The sequence below is a fragment of the Phodopus roborovskii genome, unplaced genomic scaffold, assembly GCF_943737965.1.
Source record: "Phodopus roborovskii unplaced genomic scaffold, PHOROB, whole genome shotgun sequence".
In the NCBI taxonomy this organism is placed as follows: Eukaryota; Metazoa; Chordata; class Mammalia; order Rodentia; family Cricetidae; genus Phodopus; species Phodopus roborovskii.
The window spans coordinates 11,982,943-11,999,542 of record NW_026126407.1 but is presented as its reverse complement, the minus strand read 5'-3'; the positions used below and the strand labels follow the sequence as shown (position 1 = coordinate 11,999,542).

At 47.5% G+C, this 16,600-nt stretch overlaps 1 protein-coding gene across 1 annotated transcript in view; it reads right to left on the bottom strand.

The window, feature by feature from the left end:
* Window positions 1-16,600, bottom strand: part of Dnah2 (dynein axonemal heavy chain 2) — a 110,181-nt gene that overhangs the window by 48,525 nt on the left and 45,056 nt on the right. Inside the window, exons 20-37 of the mRNA XM_051181595.1 lie at window positions 15,828-16,028; window positions 15,533-15,689; window positions 14,994-15,168; window positions 14,238-14,401; window positions 11,045-11,206; window positions 10,841-10,944; window positions 8,369-8,525; window positions 7,944-8,026; window positions 7,656-7,836; window positions 7,182-7,320; window positions 3,869-4,086; window positions 3,328-3,429; window positions 2,681-2,806; window positions 2,279-2,389; window positions 1,803-1,991; window positions 1,262-1,365; window positions 977-1,166; window positions 388-568 (exon numbers count right to left, since the gene is read on the bottom strand). Coding sequence (XP_051037552.1) covers window positions 388-568; window positions 977-1,166; window positions 1,262-1,365; window positions 1,803-1,991; window positions 2,279-2,389; window positions 2,681-2,806; window positions 3,328-3,429; window positions 3,869-4,086; window positions 7,182-7,320; window positions 7,656-7,836; window positions 7,944-8,026; window positions 8,369-8,525; window positions 10,841-10,944; window positions 11,045-11,206; window positions 14,238-14,401; window positions 14,994-15,168; window positions 15,533-15,689; window positions 15,828-16,028 — 2,744 coding nt within the window. The remainder of the gene's footprint in view (window positions 1-387; window positions 569-976; window positions 1,167-1,261; window positions 1,366-1,802; window positions 1,992-2,278; window positions 2,390-2,680; window positions 2,807-3,327; window positions 3,430-3,868; window positions 4,087-7,181; window positions 7,321-7,655; window positions 7,837-7,943; window positions 8,027-8,368; window positions 8,526-10,840; window positions 10,945-11,044; window positions 11,207-14,237; window positions 14,402-14,993; window positions 15,169-15,532; window positions 15,690-15,827; window positions 16,029-16,600) is intronic.

Here is a 16,600-nt window from a genome sequence, read left to right as displayed (position 1 = left end):
CCTGTCTCTCTCCCTCTTCTTTCCTCTCTCTCCCTCCCTCCCCCTCCCTATCTTCTCTTTGGTCACCATGAAATGAGCAATCCTGCTCCATCACACACTTCCTTCATGACAATCCCACTTCACCCTCGCCAAATGCTCAGAAATGAAGATCCATGGGCTGAGATCATGGAGGAGCCAAAACTAGCCTTTGGCCTTAAGCTAAATTTTCCTTGGGGATTTTGTCACAGCAATGGAAAATGGAAAGCTGGCTAATGTATTTCATAGCTAAGCAGTTTGGCACAGAGAGCAAAAGGGACACAATACTTATCCCAGACACCCAGTCATGTCGTCACCCCCACCCCCCACCCCCGCCTCCCCCAACCCAACCATTTCGTTCCTGCCACCTACCAGGATTCATGGTGATGAAGATCCCACAAGACCACACCAGATTTATCTCAAAACCCTCAAAATGGAAACGGGTAAGGTTGGCAGTCAAGGCAGATAGGATGGACAGGATCTGCTGGGCCACCACAGACAACACCTCAATATTGATGCGGTTAAATTCATCAAAGCAGCCCCAGGCTCCAGTCTGTGGAGGGAGAGAGACAGTTACTGAAGCAATAAAGATGTCCTGAGGCACTAGACCTACAATGAACACACTCATTCTTCCTGAAAATGCTCTGGTAGGAAAGGTGGCCTCCAAAACAGGGGGTGCTGGGGGACCAGTGTCATAGCTTCTGGCCAGCGCTCTACATCAGAAAATAGCCAAGGGTGTAGCTAGAACACCTATAGGCTGGAACTTGGGTGCGCTGAGTAGCACCTGTGTGCCAGGCAGTTTCTGTAATAATCTATTTAATCCTTACATGATCTTGGTTTGCAAACATGAAATTCAAAACTCAGGGAGTTGAAGGAGTTTCAGTTCTTTACTATGATTATAAGAATTGCCTGAGGCAAGGCTGTGTAAAGGCCCTTTAGGATGGTGAGGCAGGGTACTGACCTGGGCCAGTCCTGAGTACATTCTGCCCATGGATTTATAGTCCAGGCCCTCGGAGCAGTTGACTACGATGACATATAAACCCAGCGCTTTGCCCAAGTCCTTGACTGTTTCTGTCTTTCCAGTGCCTGCTGGGCCTTTAGGGGAGCCCCCTCGATGAAGGTGCAGTGCTGTGGTCAATGTCATGTAACATCTGAGAATTTAAGACATGACTCGGGTCAGACTCCTGGAAGACCCTGTGGTCTCTGCAGCCCCTCCCCCAAACACCTGTTCAACCCCACAGCAGACCTGTCCGTCAGGGGAGTGATGACCAGCCGACCAGAGTTCCCCAAATACTCATAACCATACTGGAATTGTGTGTTGGTCTGGCGGATTATACAGTCATCAACATCCTAGGAAAACAGGACAAAACGAGTCAGACCTGGGTTTAGGGGACAAGCAGAGCTAGAAATGGCTACCTGTAAGGCTCAGAGAGGTGGAGGGGGAGCAGCAGATAGATTAGGGGTTCTGTTTTAGAATTAAAAGGGAGAGAAGGTTTAGGGTCAAGACAGAAAAAACGGGTTCCATACTGCGTGTCTTCCCCCACCCTTAAGCCACGGAAATGACTGCCTGCTCTGAGTCACCCTCAAGTGGCACCTATAAGGGAGTATTGCCTGGAGTAACTATTTGCCACTCCTGAATTGGGAGTGAGACTGAGCTAAAACCTGCAAGGAAGAAACCGTGAAAGAACAAAGGGTTGGGTTAGACTACAGCACATATCCATGAATGAAAAGCATTATGGGTCGGTTTGGGAATAAGAGAGGAAGGAGCAAGTTGACCCATCTGACACCTTCTCCCAGTAGAAGCGAAGCTGGCTAAGCCAGTCAAAAGCGTTGACATCCATGAGGCCGCTCTTATATAGCTTCTCCAGCACGTCTCGGGCATGGATTTCTATCGTTACCAGAGCCACAATTTTAAACCTCATGATCTTGGTCAAGTTCCCCCTGATGGCTTCTGAATACTTGTTTAGTATTGACACCTGTGGAATGGGGCAACAGGCAAGAACAGACAGAGCAATGTGGCCAAGAACGACACCATACCCTGTCATGATGTCACCTCCAACCTCATGCCAATCCCCTGTAATTCCTAGATCCAACGTCTACACAGGAGAGCCCAACTCTGCTGTACACCATGTGATTCCCGGCACTTCCGTCACACAGCATCCCTGCTCCAGCCTGTCCAGCCCAGTGTGTTTCGAGTCCTGACTCTAGTCACTCCCTACACACCAATTCCAACTCCGGCCTGCCCCACATTTGAGCTTCCCACCTGCTTCTTCTTCATGACCTTGAGGATTTTCTTGTCTGACCGCTCCTTAGCTGTCATCAGGCACTTGGTAACATCAGCTGTCCACTGGATCTGACTAGCAGCAATCACCACCTGAGGGTGTGTGTGTGGGGGGAACAGAGCTGATTTCCAGGCCCTGCCTTTAGCCACCTATACAGCCCCTTCTTGAGTTTCAGCCTCTTCCAGAACCCAGTGTTACTATGCCTGATCTGCCCTGAAGGATGGCGCACTGGGCCTTGGGTCAGGAGCCTCATTATGTAGGGTCTGAGAGCCAAGCCCAGAAGGAGGATCAGAAGCCCATTTGTGAGGCTCTGGAGTCTGACTTTCCACATGATGTTCCGTCCGTCAGCTCCACTGCTCCCCATTTGTGTAGCCCCAGCTCACCTGGCCGGCCCACTCCTTCACCCATTTGTCCCTCTTGTTGAGGAACTTCTTGAGGGCCACTCGGCAGTTCCGAAGCAAATCCCTCAGGGTCATCCTCATGGCCCGTTCCACATCACCAAGCCAGGACTAGGGAGAGCAAAATAATACCAGGGCTCAGTCCAAGTGCCAGTGGCTGAGGTTCCTCAAGAGAAGGTACAAGGGAAATAGGACTGCAGGGGGCTTAGGTCCCACGAGGAAAAAGCATAGCTAGGCAAAAGCTGGCATGGGTCTCCAAAAGATATGGATGGAGGCGGGAGGCAGGAGGCAGAGAGTTGGAGCATCGGATAGAAACTTAAGTTTAAGGAGGGGTGATAAATGCCAGGAACCCGTGTGATGAGGCAACAGAAACTACACAGCAAACTCCTCTCCCTTCATGGAAATGGTCTCTCCTCAGGGAGCCAGGCAAACTTGCTTTCTATCTTTGGTTTTTCCAGACAGGGTTTCTCTGTGTAGTCCTGGCTGTTTTGGAACTTGCTCTATAGACCAGGCTGGCCTCAAACTCAGAGATCCTCCTGCCTCTGACTCCTGAGTGTGGGCCTTAAAGGCGTGATCAAGCAAACTTTCTAATACAAAGACAGTTTGCTTCTAAGACCTTTGCTACCACTCACCTCTACAGGTCCTTCTAGAAGTACTGGGTGGAGGAAATCAATGTATTCGCCATCTCCTGAAAACATTCCTACTGCTTCCCATTTGCTGCTGGAGCCCCCAACCTGTTGAAGAGACAAGTCATCTATGCCCTCGCCTTACTCTTGGTAACCTTCCTGAGCAGCGGTTCTCAACCTTCCCAGTGCTGCAACCCTTTAATATAGTTCCTTGTGTTATGATGACCCCAACCATAAAGTTATTTGTTGCTACTTCATAAGTGTAATTTTGCTACTGTTATGAATAGTAATGTAAATGTCTGATATTCAACTCCAAAGGAGTTGAGAACCATACTGTTCTAGAAGTACTTGTGCCCTTTAAAGGTGATTTTTTTTTTCTCTTCCCTCCTCTCAACATTGCCATTTCTGCAAAGTTCTATGTGAGGAGCTACAATCATAAGCAATGCCACTCTCCTGCTAGGAGAACGTGGTCCTCTCCAAAGCCCCAGATAGCTTGACATCACCATTCCTTCCCAGCCCCCACTGCCATCATGGCCCCTCTGTTGACCTTTTGGATTCTCAGCATTTTGATGTTGTCAAAGCATTTTTTGAGATGTGGCTGCACAGCCTCCGGGTTACGGGACTGGCCCAGAATCTCCAGCAGGTCGTCGTTGGACAAGAAGTAGAATCGAGGAAATATATGGCGCTTGGTCTCTAAGTACATGTCCAGAGACTTCTGAATGTCCTCCAAAATTGTGTTCATTTCTATCAGTGTTTCCAGGAGGTCTGGGGAGAAGGGTGATGAACAACACTGGGCAGCCTTCCCACGGTTGCCCTGAGTAGATCTAGAATTCCCAGCTCTGCTTACAGCAATTAAGCTAGAGGTGGGGATTGCCATAAGGGCTTTTGGAGACAGAGAAATATCCCCAGTTCCTATGCCATTCTCTTATCCCATTCTCTTCATGTATTCACTACATATTACTACATATGGAGAGCTTATACTTATACATTATTAATTAGGCATCATATGAGTTGACTCATTTCTCACTGGTCTTTAGAACAACAGTCCTATTATATTTAGGAACTTGGAGCTTCACTGTTCAACTCAAGAGTTTCTGAAAATTAAAAATGATTCTGCATTTTACACAGTCCAACAAGCCAAGTGGTTAAAGACATATCACAGGCACACAATGAAAGCAATTGTGACACAGTACAGAGGGCACTCAACGAGGAGGCAAAAGGCCACCACGGTGACAGTCTTTAGCTCGCCAGCACTTTCATTAACATCATTGAATTTTGACCTCTTTGCCTGTGAAATGGCAATAAGATCCGGCACAAAGTCAGAGTTACTCAAGAGACTCCCAAACACGCAGCCTATTGTTGTTGCCCCCACCCAGAGGTGAAAGGTAAGTTTTTGACCACACCATGTACTTCAGAAACAGGGCCTAGAGACCCCTGAGCTGGAACTGATCCAAATAAGCCCTGAGGACTAGCTTTCATGGTACCAGAAGGTATGCAAGCTTCCAAAGGAGGGAGACAACCAACAGTCCTATCTAGCTATGACACCTATGAACCATGTCAATGTCCAGCGTGGCATGATAATCCTAAGAGTGCAGAAGTGGCAGGCATACCTTGGCACTAATCAACCGCTCTCTAATTAGACTTAAGACCCACTCAACAAAAGGGAAACCATGCCTGGTTCTGGAAATCTAGCTAACTACTACTCATTGCCGTGAAGTTGTGGTTATTGGAGAGAATCTACAACCACTAATTTAGTAAAGCACCATAATCCCTAACAACAATCTATAAACATTTGTCCTTATACCCTCACAAGTCATGAAGGAAACAGAAGGAGACCACTACAGAAAAACACAACCACTTAGAATGCAGAGTTGTGGACCCCAGTCCCTGTGGGTACCGCTACAAAACACTCCCCCACCTAAGACTTAGAGAACACTGCAGAAGAGAGGCCAGAAAGACTGCAAGACCCAGATGATCATGGAGTTTGCCATGGGATTGTATGCCCTAGTAATATCAGAAGCTACACCCATAAAGTCTCACCAACATGACTGTCCAAAAGTGAGCTAAAAAAAAAAAAAAAACAGGTTGATGCCAATGAACATGCCAAACTGGATAGAGAAAAGCCCTCCAGGCTTCAACCCTACACAAAGAACTACAGGCAACTGAGGAAAACTGGGTACGGGAGAGGTGGTCTTCCCCAGGGAAGAACACAACTGGTTCTCCAGAGCCAAATGGTCAGCCCTGAAAACACTATGTGGATGGAACAGGTTATAATTAGGAACATATATGTATATACAAACACACATGCAATGACAGTGAAAAAAGAGGTCATGAATTTAAGGTAAAGCAGGGAAAGTTAGGTGGGAGGGCTTGGAAGGAAAAAAAAAGAGATATTGTAATTTCATTACAATAGCAAGAGTAAAAAAAAAAAAAAGGGGGGGGGGGCTGGAGACATGGTTCAGAGCTTAAGGGCACTGGCAGCTCTTCCAGAGGTCTGGAGTTCAATTCCCAGCAACAACATGATAGGTCACTACCATCTATAATGAGATCTGGTGCCCTCTTCTGGCCTGCAGGGATACATGCAGACGGAACTCTTTATATATATTAAATAAATAAGTCTAAAAAGATAAAATAAAGAAATAAGGTAAAGTGATAGAAGAAGACACCCAAAGTCAACTACTGGCCTCCGCACCCTCTGGCATACACATGCACACATCCATATGTGTACACAAAACACAATACTACACAAATCCACACAGAGTCCAAACTCAAGGTTGTGTTCTTGAAGTAAACACATCCCTTTGACTATCTTAAAAAGAAAAGAGCTGGGTGGTGGTGGCACATGGCCTTTAATCCCAGCGGAGGCACAGGCAGGGTTCAAGGCCAGCTTGGTCTACAGAATGAGTTCAAAGACAGGCTACAAAGCCACAGAGAAACCCCATCTTGAAAAACCAAAAAAAAAAAAAAAAAAAAAAAGAAAGAAAGAAAGAAAAAGAAAGGAAGGAAGAAAGAAAGAAAAAGATCTACCACAAAGGTCAATTTGAGATTTTTAAACACGATGTGTTCACATCTGTAAACTCCCAGAAGTCTCAGCTTCCTCCCAGTCTTTATCCATAGTCCTTGGGGTTTTCCCCACGTCATCCCGGGTTCTGTTCTTCGGAAGAAAACACCAGTGATTGTGAGTGTGAGCCCTGCAACACTCCCCATGCCTTCCAGCACATACAGTGTCTGCAGCCTATTGGAGTCAGGTGACCCCCTGGAGGCCACAAAAAGACTCAGAAACCATGGGCCAGATGTTTGCTGCATATATTCAACGGTGAGATAGTGGTTTTCGTGGTTTTGTGAGTCAGTCCGTTTACCAAGGTCACTTCAGTGCTGGCTGTCCGCTGTGGCTCGGCCTGAGAATAGCAGTTTTCAGTCAGCACTGCAGAGACCAGGGCTGTAACTCCAGCACCCTCTACCGTACTGTCAGTGTCACTGCTCCTTTAGGGTCCTTCCAAAAACTCCCAGGACACATGAGGACATTGCCCTGGGCAGGGAGCAAGCTGCCAAGTGCACAAGACCAGTAAAGCCTGCGGTGGGTTTTAAACCCAAGGCTAACTCTGTAGCCCATTCTCTAAAGCATTATATGACATGCCACTAAGTATCAACTTACCTTGATTTACTGTAAAAGTAAAAATAATTAGTAATGGTATTTATGACTAATATTAGCAAATGTTGCTCACGGTAGCAATGGTATTAAACATGACTACTAATGATAGTGATGATGTAATCATTTTTAAGGTCGGAACACGTGGCCATGGTCACAAATGAATAGAAACAATGATGGCTGTTGGAGCAATTGCCTGTGGAGCTCTCACCTGGGTAGTGGGTGCTCCGGAGAGCATTATTGTCTTTACTCATCCGGTCCATGATGGCTTTCCAGTTGTTGTTGACCTGGTCAAATAGGGCTGACTCATTGGGTAGCTGCTTTCGGATGTCTTCTCCAAGGAAGATATTCTGAGGGGCATAGAGTTGAGATGAGGGGCCATTTATCACATCCTCCACACTCTACTCCCAGACAGGGATGACAGTTGAGTAGAAGAGTCAGACCAGTAGAAACCATGGTGAGATGCCCAAGGTCTAGAAGTCAAGTTGGGATTGGGAATCCAGGACACAGCTCAAGAGGAAAATGGGAACCTGGCAGAAGAACAAAGGCTTGCCCGGGAGGGAACGGAAGCTACACACACACACAAGTCAGCGGGCTGAGCCTCAGAGGTGAGAAAGTGACACTGACAGGCTCCAGGCACACAGAAGAGCTGGGTACAGAGAGTCCAGGCACGATGGACTCTGACCTCTAGGTACATCCACTGGCGCTGGACTGTGAGTACCATCTCAATGACTTCTAGAATGAGGGAGAGGCAGCGCTCCCAGTGGTCTACATCCTTCTCAAACGCCTTCACGAACCGAGAGGCCTTCATGGTTGACAAAGCCACCTGGTTGTCTTCCAGTGCCTGGAATACTTCTTCTGTACCCCTGGGGCACAGGGGTCACAAGTCACTGTCCGCCCCCATCTGCCAATACCTTACCATCACTCTGCAGCTCAGGACACATGTGCCAACCTCATCTGGAGCTCTCCCTACCTGAGCCGGTGATGGCCTTTGTCCTTGTAGGGTACTATGTCTAGCTGAGTCACATCCCAAGTTCTGGCAATGTTTTGTAATCCCTGTGAAGAGAAGTTGGAGGACAGAGTAACCATGTATACTATCTACAAAGGTGGGGGGAGCCTAGGCGGGGCCACAGCTGGGGGCGTGCACACAGGGTGCTGGGGGCGTGCACACAGGGTGCTGGGGGCGTGCACACAGGGTGCTGGGGGCATGGGTGTCATCATACCACTTCTTTTTTTGTTTTACATTGGTTTTATTTTTCAAGACAGAATTTCTCTGTGTAGTCCTGGCTGTCCTGGAACTCACTTTGTGGATCAGGCTGGCCTCCAACTCACTGAGATCCACCTGCCCCTGCCTCCCAAGTGCCGGGATTAAAGGCCTGTGCCAGCTGGCCATCATACCACTTCTATGGCCAGCTCTTTGGTTGCAGAGGCAGAGATCTCCCCTATTTTCTCCACGTGCTGATCCATCCCCAGGAGCACAATCTGTTCCAAGGTGAAGCTCTCCGACTCCTGATCAAACTCCCGCTGGACTTCATCTTTGACCTGGTCCCAGTGCCTGTAGCCAAGAACAGGAAGTCAGACCTGGAGGCCAGCTCCATGGCCTACTAGCAAGTGTCAATCAATCCTTAGGGCTGCCAGTGTGACTCAGTCAAGTCCCTGCTTAGCTCGTGTGAGGCTCAGCATTCTATACCCAGTGCTGCTTAAAAACAAAAACAAAAAACAAAACCAAACCACTCCTCTTGCTCCCTCCCATTGGAACATTATAATTCTGGCTATTTGTTAACTCATGATTCAACAGATCTTGCTAAAGAGGCTCTAAGGTGCAATCTTAGACACCATGGGGAATATAGAGATTGATGTGTCACTTTCCAGGAGTCAATTCTCTGGAGAAGGAGTTAAAGCAGGTGTGCATACAAACACTCAATACAATAGTGCTGGTCTGCGACGGATCATATGCTGGGCTAAGTGCTTCATGTGCAACTCTGTAATTGTCACAAACACTCCATACCGGAAGTGCTATTATCCCATTCATGGATGAGGAAAGTTAGGCTTAGAGAGCTGACATAACTTATAAACTGAGAGGTTACAGTTAGATTTACCCACATTACACCTAGGGATAAAACATGGCCAAAAACACTACACTAAAGGTATGCAAAACCAAAAGGAACGCATACTGATCTAAACACGACTTACCAAACTATTTATTCTGTCCCCCCTGCTTACTGTAATCCCCCACCTTCTATTAAATTCTTGGTATAGTAAAGGGATTAAACTTGGAAAACTTGGTGTCAGAAGACAAATGAGCAAATATGCTTGTAACTTTGAAACAGGTTGAGCTTTTTGTTGTTGTTGTTGTTGTTGCTTTGTTTTCTGTTTTGTTGAGACAGGGATTCTCTGTGTAACAGTCCTGGCTGTCCTGGAACTCACTATGTAGACCAGGCTGGCTTTGAACTCACTGGGATCCACCTGCCTGTGCCTCCCATGTGCTGGTATTAAAGGTATGTGCCATCACCATTAATTTTACTTTATGTGTGAATGTTTTGATTGGTGACCAATGGGGTCAGAAGAAGATACTGAATCCTCTGGAACAGTAATTACAACTGGTTCCCAACTGCCATGTAGGTGCTGGGAATTGAACCCAGTCCTGTGCAAGAACAAGTGCTTGTAACTGCTGAGCCATCTCTCCAGCCCTGACAAAGGTTCTTACATCATAATTGTTCCTCAATAAAAAGGGGGCATGTTGGAGCTGGTTGCACCTCCACACCCAGTCTAAGAATAAATATTAAGGGTTGGGGGGATGCTCCGTGGGAAAAGCAGTTCTGTGCAAGCATGAGGCCCTGAGTTCAGATCCCAGCAGCCCTATAAAAGGCTAGCCATGACCAAGTGTGTCTGTAACTCCAGTACTTGGGGATCAGGAGTAGGAAGCCTCCACACACATATACACAGACACAGGCACAGGCACAGGCACCCCTCCACACACACAGATGAGCATATACCCCCAAAAAGTAAATTTCTAATATTCTCTCCACAAAAGTAAAAGAAACAAGTATTCGAGCTGATAACAGGCTAACCACTTCAGTGTAGCACTCCCACAATGTATATATCCTTCAAGACATCATTCTATACATTATAAATGCATGCCTTTTTTCAATTAAAAAGCAAATTTGGGGCCACCGAGGTGGGTCAGTAGGGAAAGGTACTCGCTACCAAGCTTGATCCCTAGGGCCCATCCAGTGGAGAGAGAACCAAGTCCCACAAGCTGTCCTCTGACCTCCACACTGGAGCTGTGACACACACACACACACACACACACACACACACACACACACACACGATAAATAATAAATAAATGTAATTTAAAAGTTTTAGGTCAATTTGGGCTAGTGCTATGGCATAGCCATATAGTGCCAGCATTCACAAGCCCTGGGTTCACTCCCTAGAAGTGAAATAAACTGGGGCCAGGGAGATGGCACCCTGGATAAAAGTGCTTGCTGTACAAGAATGAGGACCAGGGTTCAGATCCACAGAACCCAAGAACAGGCTTGGCAGTTGCCCATTATCTTAGCCCTTAGGAGGCAGGGACAGAGGCTCCTCAGGGAAGGATGGCTAACTAGACTAGCAGGAATCAGGAAGCTCTGGGTTCAGATTCTGCCTCACTAAATAAAGTGGAGAGTGATGGAAAAGGACAGCCAATGTTAACTTTAGCACATGGGCATGCAAACCCAGCATGCACATGCCACACACATGCACACACATGCAAAAAAGAAAAAGAAATAAGTGAAATTAATGAAATTAATTACTTGGAGAAATCGAAAGATCCAAGAGAGGGCAGAGACTAGAGAGGGCAGAGCTGGGCACGGGCAGCCTCACCTCTCTCTGAGGGCTGGGTTCCGCAGGTCTGAGATGAGGGGCATGGTCCTCTTGAACTGCTCTATTTTGGAGCGAGTGGTTTCAATAATTTCCCAGTTTCGGTCCTGAACAAAAATGGGAGAAATCAGAAGACCCACAGCACTGGAGCTTCCCACTTCTTCAGCTGGGGTAGGGCCATCTTGTCTCCCATCCTGTCCCGTGTACCTTATACTCTTTGGCTAGTCTTGTAAGGCGGCGAAACAGCCCATGGGCCATGGACTCCATGGCCTCGGTCTGCAGGGTCAGGAAGCAACCCGTCTTCCACTGGTTCCAGCTCTCCTCCCAGTCCCGAGTGATCTCCCACACTTGCTGGAGTGCATCAAGCTCCTGTGGGGAACAGGAAGATGGACAGAGAGCTTTAGGCAAAGCAGCCCCTTCCCTCCCGCCCCCGACACTTGTCCATCTGACGATAATGCTGCCTCCAAGTTCATATTTCCCTCCACTCTCTTGCCTCAAGGGCCCATCAAATGCTAAGCATATGAGATGCTCCTCAGCATTGAGCCTTAGGAAAATGCAAATTAAAACCTTAATATGATACCACTTCACACCCATTATGGCTAGAAAAAAAAAAAACTGTAAAGGAAAATACTTGTTGGCAAGGACACCAAGAAAAAAAAAAATAGGCATTCTCACCCATTTGCTAGTGGGAATGTAAAATGGCATGGCTGCTGTGGAAAAATCACTTGGCTGTGCCTCAAAAACTTAAATAGAGAATTGCTATATGATCTGGCAATTTTATTGCTAGGCTTACACCCACAACAATTAGGAACAGGTGTCCAAACAAATACAAGAACATACATGCACACTCATTGAAACCCTACTTACTACAGTGAAAGAGCAGAAACAACCATCAGCTGGTAGATGGGCCAACAAACAATGGGATATTAGAGAGTAATGAAAAGGAGTGGAACACTAAAACATGCTGCAACATACATGAGCTGTGAAAACACCGTGTGAATGAAAGGAATCAGAGACAAAAGGCTGCACTGTTCCATTGGTACGAAATACCCAGGCTGGGCCAATCTATACACTTAGACAATAGGTTAATAGTTGGTGGGGGCTGGGGGAGAGAGGGAATGATAGGAACATGACTTCCTCTTGTGGTAATGGAAGTTTTTGCTTGGGGTTTTAAAATCAATTTTAGAATATCTTATATCTAAAGATTCATTTTTTTTTTTATTTGTGTGTTTATGTGGTTTTTCAAGACAGGGTTTCTCTGTAGCTTTGGAGACTGTCCTGGAACTTGCTCTGTAGACCAGGCTGGCCTTGAACTCACAGCAATCTGCCTTCCTCTTCTTCCCGTGTGCCGGGATTAAAGGTGTGTGCCACTGCTGCCCAGCTAAAGATTTGTTTTTTTACGTTATGAGTATAGGTCTTGCCTGCATGTATGTCTCTGCACCATGGGCATGTAGTGTCATAGGGTCCAGAAAAGGACATTGGATCCCCCAAAAGTGGAATTACAGACCACGTGAGTCTCCATGTAGATGCTGGGAATCAAACCCAGACCCTCTGGAAGAGCAGCTGAGGCGGTCTGAATGAGAATGGCCCTCATAGCTCATATATTTGAATGCTTAGTCATCAGGGAGTGATACTCCTTGAGAAGGATTAAAAGGTGGTACTAGGGACTGAGGTATTGCTATGATAGGCCTGACCCATGCTTTTGTTTTGAGGAATTTGGAAGACTGGAACTGTGGACTAGAAAAGCAGTTAGATGCTCAAGCTTAATGTACCATCCTAGCAAAAGCATGGACCACTGGTACTGAGGATGATGTGGGATGTGGGAGCCAGCTGAAGAGGTTTCAGAGGAGAAGAATATTAGTAAGTGGCCTAGAGAATGTGTTTGATATTTTGAACAAGAATGTGTCTACCTTCTTCCCTTGTCCAAAAAAAAAATCTGCCCAAAGCTAAATTGAAGAGTTTTGGATTAAACTGGTGTTGGCGGAGGAGATTTAAAGACAACCCAGTATTGACTTTGTTGTGTGGTTAATAGTGGTCACTCTTACACAAACCTATAATGAAAAGGAGAAAACTGAGCAAGGAAAAATACAAATGTACAGTCTGAGGAGAAAAGGAAAACCAGGAGGTGTAACAGAGCAAAGTCCAGTGCTCAAAGACAGAAAAACTTTAAAAGCCCGATGCTAAATGGGATAAAGGGAATGGTGACCTCAAGGCAAGACCCCCACCCAGCTAAGCTTGCCATCTGTGGGACTGGATTAAACAAATGCTGAAATAGTAAAGGAAACCATCAACAACACAAAGCTGATGCAGACGTAATTGAATGAGGGGACCAAGTTCCTGCCCTAACAAACAGCAGAACTTGGCAGCTTCAGCCGGATGGTTCTGACTTTAGAGTCAGAGAGGCCACTGTGGGAAGCGATGAAAGTTAAGGTGAAGCTGACCAGGTGTGGACCCCGCCCAAAAGGAGAAAGGATCTGGGGATCTGAAGAGCATTTGACATCAGACATGGAGATGCAGAGTCTGGACTTTCCCAGCTGGTTTCCAGTCTTGCTTTGGTCCAGTATTTCCTCACTACCCTCCCTTCCTCCCTTTTAGAACAGTAACATATATTTTATGCCATTATTTGTTGGAAGTATGTGATTCACATGTTGATTTCGATTTTACTGGGGGTTACAGTTAAGACACTGCTGAGGCTCAGAACTTTTAAACATGTCATATACTACTGGGACTTTTGAATGCATTTCTGCATTATAATATGGCTACAAGTCTATGGGGGCCAGAGAGTGGAATGTGATGGTTTGAATGAGAATGGCCCCCACAGGCTCATCTATTTGACTGCTCAGTCATCACAGGTGACACTACTTGAAAAGGATTAGGGAATAGTATAGACTTGTTGGAAGAAGTGGGTCAGTGGCAGGGGGGTGAGCTTTAAGATTTCAAAAGCCCAAGCCAGGCCCAATGGCTTCCTCTCTTCCTGATGCCTGTGGATGTAGAACTCTTAGTTCTTTCTCCAGTACCATGCTTGCCTTCATGCTGCTGTGCTCCACCACCCCCCCACCTAGATAATAATGAACTAAACCTCTAAAACTGTGAGCAAGCCCCAAATAAATGCTTTATTTTATAAAAGTTTCCCTGGTCATGGCATTTCTTCACAGCAATATAACTCTCAACTAATATTCTTAACCACCAAGCCATCTCTCAGTGTGTGTGTGAGAGAGAGCATTGAGAGAGAGAGAAAGAGAGAGAGTGTGTGTGTGTGTGTGAATTTTTACCTCAGTTAAAACATACACACACACACAATCCACAAAGCTGCCAATGAAGTCATCTGCATGGTCCCAGCCATTCCCAGGTCCTCAGAAACTTATCCCTGGTCTCCACGGGGCCCAGCTCAGCACAGCACCTTCTCCAGGTTCTGGAGGTCCTTGGAGATTGGCTGTTCAATCTTGAAGATGCCCAGGTTGGAGCGGAGGTTGTTCTCCTCTTCCCTCATAGCCATCAGCATGGCACGAACCTGTGCAATCTGTTCCAGAGCCGACGTGTGGCCCACGTTGCTGGTAAATGGCCCTGTGGGAAGTCAAGGTGTGACTCAGCCCCCACTGGGGGGGTCCATGGCCTCTTGAAAGGCCAGTCTGTGAGTCTGTGGCTCTCTTATCTCAGTGGGCAAATCCCACTGCTGCGGTTACGTGACAGGAAAGGGAAGGAGGAGAGGGGTGCATGGAGAGAATAATGGGTTGTCTTAGCAAAGATCACTAAACTCAACTCCAGAGTCTGATGGGGTGAAGGATAGGAAGTCAGCGTAAACACTGGAGAGAGCCTGGCATTGGTGGTGTATGCCTTTAAACCCAGCATTGGTGGGGAGGGGCACAGGCAGGTGTGAGTTCAAGGCCAGTCTAGTCTACAGATCAAATTCCAGGACAGACTCCAAAGCCACAGAGAAACCTTGTCTCAAAAACAAAAACAAACTTCAACAAAAGGAACCCTGGAGAGGTTGCTGGCCCCATGGCTCCAAGTGAGCTCGTCCTCTGTCCCCTCAATGCTCCTTCCTTTTCCGGTGCTGTCCATCACCTCTCCCCATGCCACACTCTCCCATCTGTGTTCCCCTTCCCCGGACAACATGCTGAGTGTAAAGGAGGGAAGGAGGCAGCATAAGGAAGACCTTTGATCTCAAAATCGTCTAGAAGGTTATGAGCCTTCTTCTTGAAGTCATCAGCAGCGTGGATAAGTCCCGTCTTGAACTTCTCCTTGTGTCTCTTCAGCATTTGCTCACTGTCCAGCAGTATTTGTTGGAAGGTGATCCACTCCCCACTGAGACTCTCCAGCATCTCCAGGACCTGGGGGGGAACAGAGGGCAGAGTGACCCGCATGCAGGAGACCTATCCTTTCCAAGACTAGGCCCCCAGGGTGTCACATGTGCTGGGCAACACTCTTCCTATGAGCCACTCCCCCAGCTCTCCATCAGTTAGTGGCTTCTGCCCCTCCAGACCAGAGTTCACAAACAGTTCATGTCTGATGGATGCCTAAGAAACCACTCTCTAGTGGCTGGGCCTAAAGAAGTCCATAAACTGAGTTAGCTTTGGTCCTCAGGAGTTCTGAACCTCACTTCTCTGCGTGGCCCCTGATGGTACAAAACCCTCCACAGTCTGTTGCCACTGACATGCGCTTGACTCGGGTGGACCAAACACTGTGGGAACTTACACTGTCTGGAACCGGCACCTCGTACTTCTCCAGAATGGTAAACTGCTCATGAATGGGAGGGATCTGAGTCTCCAGGCTGGGTAAATCATGCTGCAGGGTGTCCATGAGCTGCAAACTGACCCCTAGTTCCTCCAGTGTTTGGGGAGGGCGGCTGATTCTAAAAGTCAGCACAGAGAGTGGTGGTGGTGGGAAGCACATCCCAGACACACTCACATGTGCACACACACATACACACACACACACACACACACACGCACGCACGCACGCAAGCACGCATGCACAAGCCAAGCCTTACTTCTCAGCATTGTCTTTTAGATAGGTGTGCAGGTCCATCAGGCGCCCAGCAGCCATCTCCTTGAGCAGGGTGGTAAACTTATTCTGCCACTCGTTGCAATGCTGCACCAGTGAGAACTTGAGGTGTGAACAGTCCAGCAGAACGAACTGGATGTTGAGGACCGTCTCCTCCTTCTGCACATTGTTAGCCACCTCCGTGTAGCTGCAAGAGCCCCAGGTGTGCTTAGAGGGTTCTGTTCCTTCATGGGTGACCCCCGGCACCCCCCCAACTCTCATGCTCTCATTTCCTTCCGCACAAACCTGCAGTTCTAGACGGGGTTTCTCTGTGTAATAGTCCTGGCTGTCCTGGAACCCACTATGTAGACCAGGCTGACCTCGAACTCACAGAGATCTGCCTGCCAAGTACTGAGATTAAAGGTGTGCACCACCACTGCCTGGCTCCTTACATGTTTGACGATCCTGAGCCTTCATTTCCTCATCCACACACAGTGGTGGCCACAGGCGGCCTCAGGGACTATACTGCTGCATGGAAGCCCCTTTGTCTGCCTCCTTCCCTGTGTCCACACCTTGGTCTGTTCTCTTTGTGGGGAACACCCTAATGGGTTCCCATCTGTACCTCGCTCTATGCTGTGTCCTCCTGTGCAACCCACCTCTGCCTGATGAAACCCCACCCCTGTTAGAACGCACAGCCCCTCCCTGCACAATGCATCATCTTCAGGAAACCTTTCCTGGTGCCTCTGGCTGGAAATCCTTTCTTTCTGTATTACTGAGGAT